The following is an 11,247-nucleotide window of genomic DNA, read 5'->3' as shown; positions in this document are numbered from 1 at the left end:
CTCTCTCTCTCTCTCTCTCTCTCTCTCTCTCTCTCTCTCTCTCTCTCTCTCTCTCTCTCTCTCTCTCTCTCTCTCTCTCTCTCTCTCGCCCCCTTTCTCTCGCTCGCCCACTCGATGTGGCAGTTGGGGAACATTTAGGCAATAGCAACCACACTATGGAACTGTTTATATTTGTTCTGGATAAGGAAAAAGATTGCCTGCAAAAGATGGCTTTCGATTGGGGAAAGGCAGATTTCATTTAAATAAAATAGGATCTGGCCATAGCAGACCCTGGAACAGCTCCTTACCAGTAATTTTACAGCCAACCAATTCGGGGCATTCAAAATGGAGCTGGGGTGATTTCGGGTCCAACATGTACCCTTTAGAGGGAAATGTAGGAGCAATAAGTTTGGAGAACACTGGATGTTTAGGACAGTTCAGGATGGATAAAGAAGAAGAGTAGTCTTTTAGCAACTCCAAAAGGAGCAATTCAGCTGTGGCCCTAGAAGAATACAGGAAGTGCAGGAGGGAATTTAGAGGGTGTGAAAAAGAACTTGGGACCAGGATTAGGGAGCATCTTAAGATATTTTATAAATTATGTTAAAAAGAAGAGATTAACCAGGGAAAGAACAATGCCCATTAGGAAACTTGGAGATTTGGTGCTGTTATTTTAAAAAGTTAATAAAGAAAAGCCAAGGAACTGAAGACAGGTGAGCCTGATGTTAGTGGTGGGTACGTTGTTGGAGGGGGTTCTGAGGGACATTGTTTACATATATTTGGAAAGGCGAGGACTGATGAGGAATAATCAACATGGCTTTATGCGTGGGAAATCATGTCTTAATAACTTGACTGAGTTTTTTGAAGAAGTGACAAAGAAGATTGAAGGCAGCGTGGTGGTCATCTACATGGACATGATTAAGGCGTTCACCAAGGTTCTGCATGGTAGACTAGTTAGCAAGGTTGGATCCCATGGAATGCAGGGAGAACTGGCCATTTGGATACAAAATTGGCTTGAAGGTAGTCAAAAGGGTGGTGGTGGAGAGTTGCTTTTCAGACTGAAGGCTTGTGACCAGCGATGTGCCGCAAGGATCGGTGCTGGGTCCACTATTTTTTGTCATCTATATAAATTATTTGGCTATGAATATTGGAAGTAAAGTTAGTAAATTTGCAGGTGATACCAAAATTGGTGGTGTGGTGGATAGTGAAGAAGGTTACCTCAGAGTACAATAGGACCTTGATAAATGGGCCAAGGAGATGGAGTTTAATTTAAATAAATGTGAAGTGCTGTATTGAGGGGAATTAGATTGCTTACAGTGTGGAAACAGGCCCGTCGGCCCAACAAGTCCATACCGACCCGCCGAAGCGCAACCCATCCATACCCCTACATTTATCTAACACTACGGGCAATTTTGCATGGCAAATTCACCTGACCCGCACATCTTTGGACTGTGGGAGAAAACCGGAGCACCCGGAGGAAACCCACGCAGACACAGGGAGAACGAGATTAGATTACTTAGTGTGGAAACAGGCCTCTCGGCCCAACAAGTCCACACCAACCCGCCGAAGCGCACCCACCCAGACCCATTCCCCTAAATTTACCCCTGCATCTAACACTATGGTCAATTTAGCGTGGCCAACTCACCTAACCTGCACATTTTTGGACTGTGGGAGGAAACCGGAGCACCCGGAGGAAACCCACGCAGACACGGGGAGAATGTGCAAACTCCACACAGTCAGTCGCCTGAGGCGGGAATTGAACCCGGGTCTCTGGCGCTGTGAGGCAGCAGTGCTAACCACTGTGCCACCGTGACGCCCACAAGGTAAGGCAAATCGGAGCAGGACATAAATAGAATGGTAGGGTTCCGGGGAGTGTTGCTGAACAAGAGACCATGGGGTACAGGTTCATAGTTCCTTGAAAGTGGAGCCGTAGGTAGACAGGATAGTGAAGAAGGCTTTTGGTATGCTTGCCTTTATTGGTCAGAGCATTCAATATCAGATTTGGATGTCATGTTGCAGCTGTACAAAACATTCGTTAGGTCGTTTTTGAAATACTGAGTTCAGTTCTGGTCTCCTTGCTATAGGGAAAATGTGGTTAAAGTTGAAAGATTTACTAGGATGTTGCTAGGATTGGAGTGTTAGAGCTATAGAGAGAGGCTGGACCTATTTTCTCAGGAGTGTCAGATGCTGAGGGGTGACCTTATAAATGTCTATAAAACCATGAGGGGCATGGATAGGGTGAATAGCCAAAATCTTTTTCCCAGGGTAGGGGAGTGCAGAGTGGGAATGAGCTGCCAGAGGAAGTGATGGAGACTGATACAATTACAGCATTTAAAAGGCGTTTGGATGGGTACGTGTGTAGGAAGGATTTATAGAGATATGGGCTAAATACTGGTAAATGGGACTAGATTTATTTAGGAGATCTGATCGGCTTGGATGAGTTCAACCGAAGGATCTGTTCTGTGGTGTACAACACTGACTCTGTATACTCGGGTGTGCACTTGATATGTCGTAACATTCAAGTCTATAGGTAAAGTGCTGGTTAGTGGGACTAGTGGTGTAGATGTAAAGTAGATGTAAAGTTATGATAGTCAGTGAGGATCACAGTGAGACTTGCTTACGTACTACAAGCTGAATTAGTATACAGGATCACATTCTTTGCAGGCAGAAGGAATACGTACATACTACGTCTATTTGAGCTCAATAGTTAACAATCATTCACCGGTTTGTTTCTGTGGTTCCCTGCTCAGTTAGTCAACCTGGCAAGTTTGAAATTTGATCATAGTAGTTAAATGTCAATCCACATTAATAATCCGAGTCCTTTGCCAACTGATTAGCAATCTCTTATCTTGCAGTGTAAATGTTGATTTCCCAGTGCTTAGTCTTGTTGCAAAATGTCCCGATGAATGCAATTCCAAAGATTTGACAAAATGACAATTTTCAGCAGTACTCAAAAATGTTCATGTTAAGTCTGCACTGACCTGCAGACAACCTATTATCATGGAACTTGAAATTATCTTTCAGAACATCTAATCCTAAATAAGGAAATAAAAACAATTTGTGCTGCTCCCAAACTCTGAATCAATTCATCATTATTTACATTGCTTGCCCTGGATTCCATCAACAAAATTATCCCAACAATCCTTATAACGTTTTAATCTGTCCTTCACATCACAGTCATTTTGATAGATGGATGTTAGATCATTGTCACTTTATCTGTGGAAGAAGTAGACTAGATGGATCATGTAGGTGTTTTTGAGATCGGAAAGCAAATAGAAATTGAACCAGGTGAGTTGTTCACTGTAGTGAATGATTCAATTTATCAAAGGCACAAGTCAAAATTTACAAAATCAGGGAAAAAGAATAACACATTGACTGATCTTTTTCATGACAGTTAACAGAATTGTGATACAATCTGACTACGATATCAACGTATAATTGTGCTAGAGAGAAAAGGGTGAGATTTGTGATGATGTGATAGGTGGTAAGAATAACATTTATAAAGGATGAGATTATTGGGCTGAAAGGTGTGTTCTGTTTTTGTCAAAAACTAATTCTGTCCTTTGCTAAAGAAAAGCTTTTTTATGAATTGCATCCATTCCCAAAGTTTGTTTTAAACTTAAGGTATAGCTCAAAGGCTAAGATTATGGACAGTTCATGTTTCCCTGGAAGCTTGTTTAATCTGACCAAGTTCTCCTCTGTACCCATCAAGGCACTCAATCCACCAATAAGAAAATTTCACACAATAGCTTCTGCATTTTGTGCCCACTATTATGATTGAATTGCCCTGCTTTCAGTACAATTTTTGGAGTAAAAGTATTAAATCTATTTGTATTTTTTTATTAGATATTGAAATTGCACTTGTTAAATTGAATTACCGTAAAATTATTTCTCTTGTTTCAAGTGGTTAAAGTAATCCTTTGCACCACAACACTTAGTTTTAAGATTTTCTATTTGCACTGAACTAACTTTGGAGAATGTGCTTTCAGAATTTTGTTGCATGTGCAAGTCGGGTCATTGCACATTTGCCAATTTTGGTGTAGAGTTAGCAGGCTGGGAAAGTGGCATTCAGCCAAGAAACAAAGTAGTTTTGATTAACAGAATTGAAAATTACTGCTTGCTGAAGGTATCATTTCAGACTTTGGTTATCTCCATTTTGAGTTGGAAAGAAAGCTCATATTGTGCAAATCTGCAAATGGTTCTAACCAGGGCTCACTCTTTTAGTGAAGTGCTGCTGGAGTGAAAGTGAAGCCAGTCAGGTTCAGCTCTCCAGAGATTCGCTCAGGTGCTGGAATGTTCCATTTAAACAACGACTCTCTGTTTCAGCTTTGTATGAGCCTGATTCTCCCATGAACAGCTCATGTTGCCTTATTCATGAATACCAATAGATTTGAATACTCCATAGACCATTTTCATTCTTACGCTTGTCACTGAAAGCACACTGACAAATTGTCAGCATTTAAGCCAACATCAGGACAATGACAAATTTATTGGTACTAAAATGATATTTCTTAAAGTGTCAATCAGGTTTGTTTCAGCATACCATGTTGACCCATTCAATCTTGACTGTCCAGCGGAGATTCACACGGATGATCCCTGGAATGGTAGGTCTAACATATGAGGAACGGCTGAGGATCCTGGGATTGTATTCATTGGAGTTTAGAAGATTAAGGGGAGATCTAATAGAAACTTACAAGATAATACATGGCTTGGAGAGGGTGGACGCTAGGAAATTGTTTCCGTTAGGCAAGGAGACTACCCGTGGACACAGCCTTAGAATTAGAGGGGGTAAATTCAGAACAGAAATGCGGAGACATTTCTTCAGCCAGAGAGTGGTGGGCCTGTGGAATTCATTGCCGCAGAGTGCAGTGGAGGCTGGGACGCTAAATGTCTTCAAGGCAGAGATTGATAAATTCTTGATGTCACAAGGAATTAAGGGCTACGAGTTGAAATGCCCATCAGCCATGATTGAATTGCGGAGTAGACTCGATGGGCCGAATGGCCTTACTTCTGCTCCTATGTCTTATGGTCTTATGGTCTTGAACTCCCTTTCTAAAGGAAGTGATATTCTTGACTTCCTTATTTTAAGTGCCTGAATCTGATTTGCCTGTATTCTCATTTCCAAAAGATATGTAATCCATATAGCAGAGAGAGTGGGAATGTGGTATTGAGATAAAAGATTGCATGATTTGTTTTGGGTCCACTGCTGTTTGTCATTTTTATAAATGACCTGGATGAGAGCGTAGAAGGATGGGTTAGTAAATTTGCAGATGACACTAAGGTCAGTCGAGTTGTGGATAGTGCAGAGGATGTTATAGGTTACAGAGGGACATAGATAAGCTGCAGAGATGGCAAATGCAATTTAATGCAGAACAATGTGTGAGGTGATTCACTTTGGAAGGAGCAACAGGAATACAGAGTACTGGGCTAATGGTAAGATTCTTGGTAGTGTAGATGAGCAGAGAGATCTCGGTGTCGAGGTACACAGATCCCTGAAAGTTGCCACCCAGGTTGATGGGGTTGTTAAGAAGGCATACGGTGTGTTAGCTTTTATTGTAGAGAGATTGAGTTTCAGAGCCATGACATCATGCTGCAGCTGTACAAAACTCTGGTGCGGCCGCACTAGGAGTTTTGTGTACATTTCTGGTCACCGCATTATAGGAAGGATGTGGAAGCTCTGGAAAGCGTTCAGAGGACATTTACTAGGATGTTGCCTGGTATGGAATGAAGGTCTTACGAGGAAAGGCTAAGGGATTTGAGGCTGTTTTCATTGGAGAGAGGAAGGTTGAGAGGTGATATAATTGAGACATATAAGATAATCAGAGGGTTAGATAGGATGGACAGTGAGAGCCTTTTTCCTCAAATGGTGATGGCTAGCGCGAGGGATGTAGTTTTAAATTGAGGAGTGATAGATATAGGACAGATGTCAGAGGTAGTTCTTTACTCAGAGAGTAGTAGGGGCATGGAACGCACTGCCTGCAACATTAGTAGACTCACCAATTTTAAGGACATTTTAAATGGTCATTGGATAGGCATATGGATGAGAATGGAATAGTATAGGTTAGATGGGCTTCAAATTGGTTTCACAGGTCAGTGCAACACCGAGGGCCGAAGGGCCTCTGCACTGTAATGTTCTATGATCATGCTGAATGGTGGACAGACTTGAAGGGCTGAATGGCCTACTCCAGTTTCTATATTTCCATATTTGCCCAGTCTCTATAATATGAGCCACTAAACCCATGTATCAAGTTCAACAATCCATGAATGTTCTACTAGATTTATATATTCTCCATAAGATAAATGGTAAAACCAATTCATGCTTAAATGTAAGTCTAGTTTAGATTTGGCAATTATTCATAATTATTAATCTGGACCACGTAAATAGGGAGAAGGCAAATGGATTTGTCGTCTTAATTACAATGGGATGTGTGTGCTGGAATAAAGGTGCCTTGCTGCAATGAACGGTTAGGTTCTGGAATGGGCAGACTGAGATCATGGTGGAAGCAGGGTCAACAGAAACACTCAAAAGAGTGTTAGCTTAATATCTGTAAAGGAAAAATGTGCAGAGTTACAAGGAAAAGGCAGGGTGATGTCATTACGTGAATTGGTTCTTCAGATGCTCAACGTGGCCTCCTTTAGTGCTATGACCATTCTGTGATCAACCCTCAGTATGATCACTATCCATTTCTTTCTTTCATCTTTACTTTGTGATGAAGCACGAGAAATCATTTGCTTGTCTACCTGAAGTTGAAAACACCTTTGCTCACACAAACTACACTTGCAGTCCCCAAAGACTTGTCTTCTGTAACTTCCCAGATGATATTAATAATGTCAGGAAACTGAATGGGAACCAAGAGTTCATACGTACAACAGAATTAGTTTGAAGGAAGAGGATCATACCTGGGTGAAAGATAGAACAAAGAACAGTACAGCAGAGAACAGGCCCTTTGGCCCCTGATGTTGTGCTGGCCTTTTTTTTAAATTGATAATGCTAACATTAAGGCTTGGTCCTGCTGAGTTTGAACACTGAGGTGTACTGTAGATTTTTTAATCGTCTGAACTTTCCATTTATTTCTAGATACCATGAACTGGTAACACAATATGGTGTACTGGAACCATTGGCAGTGGTTGACCTTCGACCCCAGAGCCGTGCGAAGGTTGAGGTTCATTTTGAAGGTAAAGTTGAGGTCATGAATATTCGTCTCGATCAGACAGTGGCTGATCTGAAGAAGCAACTTCGAACTATCGTACAGTTACCGGCCAATAATATGCGCCTGTATTATATTGATCAAGACATGGTAAAGGCTTTTGGACCAGAAGAAATGAAATTCAGCACACGTGCTCTCCACTCGTTTAGTATCCGAGACGGAGATGAGATTCATGTAGAACCCAAAACAAAATAGTCTTGTGAATTTACTCTCAATCTTTGCACTTTTTACCCAAGTATTTTGTTTTTTAATGAAAGTGTTGCTGGGTCACAGTATATTTTCACAATTGTAACTGTTAAGGGGTTTGACATTCAATGCATAGGTACTGATTATTGCTGATCAAAATTCCTACAATTAGCAGAAGTTTCTATGAAGGAGGCAACCCTGTAATAACAGATCCCATGGTCAACATCACCTTGGTCAGTGGAGGCATATACTGTAAGCTGATTATTGAAACCAGCAGTAAGAAGGGTCAAAAGTTACTGCAGCGTAGTGATTGTAGGATCATCATTGTATGAGGTTACAAAGGAATTGAGGGTTACAACCTGTACAACATTATTCTCAATCACTCAACTTTAGACAACACAAGTCATTACTATTGTGCAACACAATCTGGATTTTAATGTTTGCTTGTAAGCATACTTGTAGATGTTAAGAAGATGAAGTAAGAAGCAGCACAAAATTGTCCCTTATCATAGTCAAATTTGGATATGATCATGTCATCAACAATGAAATAGTTGTCTAAAGTTAAACTATTTATCAATTTAACTTGATGACATTAATCCTTCACCTGCCATCAGAAAAAGGTTATTATCCTTCTTTGAAAGCAGGATTTGGATTAACAGTCCGTTCTGCTGTAACACGTTGTGTTCAATGCAAATTGGCTTTAATATGATTGAAAAAATTTCGACCGTTATTTGTAGAAAGCGAATTTTCCTTACCTGTAGTGGCTATAACACGATTTCGGTCCCTTTAGTTTAAATGGCACAGTACTACATGGTTTTCTTATAACGTGAGATCGCATGAGAGCATAACTATCGCGTTATGTCAGAACCAACTGTATAGGCTTGATTGCATTATGTATTTCAACAGCCATTTTTAAAAAGGAATTTGATATACTCTAATGTGGAAAAAGAATTGCAGAGCTATGGGGAAAGAACAAGAGAGTGGGATTTCTTGAATAGCTTAAGAAGCTTGCATAGGTTCATTTGGTCAGTTTGTGCTGTATCATTCTATATCAATATTGCCAAAATGTAAATGAACATGATTTCTGAATCAGTGGCAATTAATTTCAGCAGAATTCATGCCTTAACACTTGTAGTGTAAGTGTTTATACAGATTAAGCAATCAGTATGAAATTGCACAGTTAGCACCTTGGACACCACGCCACATAAACATGCATAACAGCCATAGTACTTTACGAACTGCATACAAGTTGTAAATGTGCAGTGTGTGGTTTCTGCATTGCATTCAGTATGTTAGCTGCAATATACACAAATTTAATGTGGGCAGTAATGTATTGAAGGATTCAAATTGTACAATGAGGGGCATGGCAAGCCTCAAATATTTTCTTAGCATATTTTCAGCCAGGTACTCAAGTTTTGGGATGTGCATCAAGTTACATTATTGCATTTAGTATTGTATTTGGTTAATTGTGAAAATGTTTAATCTGTTCATACAAATATAATTATGTTGAAAATGACTGTTTTCAGTTGTGAGTTGACTTGATTCCTGTAATGGAAAGAACTGAACTATGGTCTGGAGCTAAAGTCATATGGAGCAACTAAGCATCCACTAAGTGGACAGTGTTACTTATTGTCTGCTATATAGATAACAGCAAATGCAAATTTGGTATATTTAAAGGAAAACTGCACTTTGTGTGAATAATCATCCTTTGGCTGTAGTTTACAAGAAACATAATCCAAATGAATCCGTTCCACATACCTGTACACATTGAACTTCAACAGCACTTTTTTGCTTTTGTGATCTTTAGGATTTATTTGGCATCCCTGGTTGAAAAATATTGAGCCTGTTGTATCTTTGTTTAAAAATTCATTCACAGGATGAGAGTGTCGCTGGCCAGGCCAGCATTTATTGCCTGTCCCTAATTGTCCAAGGGGCATTTAAGAGACAACCACATTGCTGTGGATCTGGAGTCACATATAAGCCAGACCAGGTAAAGATGGCAGTTACCTTCCCTAAAGTTCCCTTAGTGAGCCAGATGGGTTTTTCCTGACAATTGATGTTGGTTTGATTAGACTCTTAATTCCAGATTTTTATTCAACTCAAATACCACCATCTGCCATGGCAGGATTCAAACCTGGGTCCCCAGAACATTCCTGAAGAAGGGCTTATGCCCGAAACGTCGATTCTCCTGTTCCCTGGATGCTGCCTGACCTGCTGCGCTTTTCCAGCAACACATTTTCAGCTCCCCAGAACATTAGCTGGACCTCCTGATGAAGGACTTTTGCCCAAAATGTAAATTCCTCTGCTCCTCGGGTGCTGCCTGACCTGCAGTGCTTTTCCAGCATCACACTCTCGCCTCTGGATTAACAGGCCAGCTACTAGTCCGTGATCTCTCCATATGGCTTGTTATGGCTTTTTCCCTTGAATGTTCAAACTTTTTTCATATAAAGTACTTTGCGTCTTTGAAGGTGACTTACTTGATCTGTGAACTCAGATTGCCTCTTTGTGAATTGAATGTTGAAGATTTCTGGTGTGAGCAATTATGTCATTAGATTCAAGAGGGGGTATTTAAATGAAGGTCATTATTCAGCAAGCATTTAATATTAAAAAGGCAAACTACAAGGCTGTGGCCACCCTACTATAATGCATATTTACTGATTTGCTTCATAGTTGGTGGTTAGCTCTGGTCCTGCAGGTAGTTTTACTTCTTGCATACTTGTGAGCAGTTATTTTTCATGTATTGAAGGTAAGGTTTTGTACTACCAAATCATGTTTTAAAAATCTCTAATGTTCCGGTGATTCATAAAGCGAAGAGTATTTTCCCAGTTAGTCTCTATACAGGTCCAGTACATGCTAAGATTATCTCCCTTGCCACCTCAATCCAGTATGGAACTGACATGATTACCTCATTGGATTGTGCTACTACTGAGTGCAGTCTCCTACAGGTAACCAGGTAAAACTCAGTTATTTTTTGTTTACAGAATGCTATGGGAGCTAAGAGGGCAAAGGATCAACCAACTTTTAAGCAGTTTCCATTTTTTTCTATCATTAATAACAAGATGTAAATGGATATTGGATTATTGCATTTACGATGTGAAAAGTCTTTTTTTTTTGTTATATTTGGTCTTGCCTTTCCACATAGAAGCTACTGCTGTAGGGTGAGTGCCCTGATTCTGGAAGTAGTAATGACGATACCTTGTGTGCCCTTCCTTCTGTGCTGTAACCATTCTGTGATTCAAATACACCACTTTCAGGTGTTTTTATTGCTGTTTTCATTGCTGTGTCTCATCACTAGTCTTGGTGTTTTATGTTGTCTAATGTCATTCTAGAACCTGCATGTGAATCCAATTTAACTCATTATATATCAGAAACATTAATCACAGCTTTCCCTAAATGAACTAAGTCAGTCTATCAACTATTTGCATGTAAATCAGTTTAATTTTACGAAGAGTGAAGATAATGCAATCGTAATTACTGACTGAAAAATTATAGGAAATATTTTAAGTATTGTACAGTTTAATGAATTATCAATAAAACACTCGATTTCAATATCAAGGATTATGAACGATCTTTTGATTTGTTAGAATTATGGTTATATAGATCTGGGCAGTTTCCCTTATTTTCGAATCAGTGATTGTGTTTCTGTGGGTGTGGTGAATGTCTTTATGTTACACTTAGAGTCATGGAGATGTACAGCATGGAAACAGACCCTTCGGTCCAACCCGTCCATGCCGACCAGATATCCCAACCCAATCTCGTCCCACCTGCCAGCACCCGACCCATATCCCTCCAAACTCTTCCTATTCATATACCCATCCAGATGCCTCTTAAATGTTGCAATTGTACCAGCCTCCACCACTTCCTCTGGCAGCTCATT

General features: G+C 40.1%; 1 protein-coding gene across 1 annotated transcript in view; it reads left to right on the top strand.

Moving 5' to 3' along the window:
• The window catches only part of tecta (tectorin alpha), a 181,224-nt gene that overhangs the window by 40,994 nt on the left and 128,983 nt on the right, over positions 1-11,247 (top strand). The window contains exons 8-10 of the mRNA XM_043676399.1: positions 1,996-2,015; positions 8,015-8,040; positions 11,059-11,085. Coding sequence (XP_043532334.1) covers positions 1,996-2,015; positions 8,015-8,040; positions 11,059-11,085 — 73 coding nt within the window. The remainder of the gene's footprint in view (positions 1-1,995; positions 2,016-8,014; positions 8,041-11,058; positions 11,086-11,247) is intronic.

Source organism: Chiloscyllium plagiosum, chromosome 35 (genome assembly GCF_004010195.1).
Source record: "Chiloscyllium plagiosum isolate BGI_BamShark_2017 chromosome 35, ASM401019v2, whole genome shotgun sequence".
Classification (NCBI taxonomy): domain Eukaryota; kingdom Metazoa; phylum Chordata; class Chondrichthyes; order Orectolobiformes; family Hemiscylliidae; genus Chiloscyllium; species Chiloscyllium plagiosum.
The sequence above is the reverse complement of the archived record's forward strand: the minus strand, read 5'-3'. Positions and strand labels throughout refer to the sequence as shown.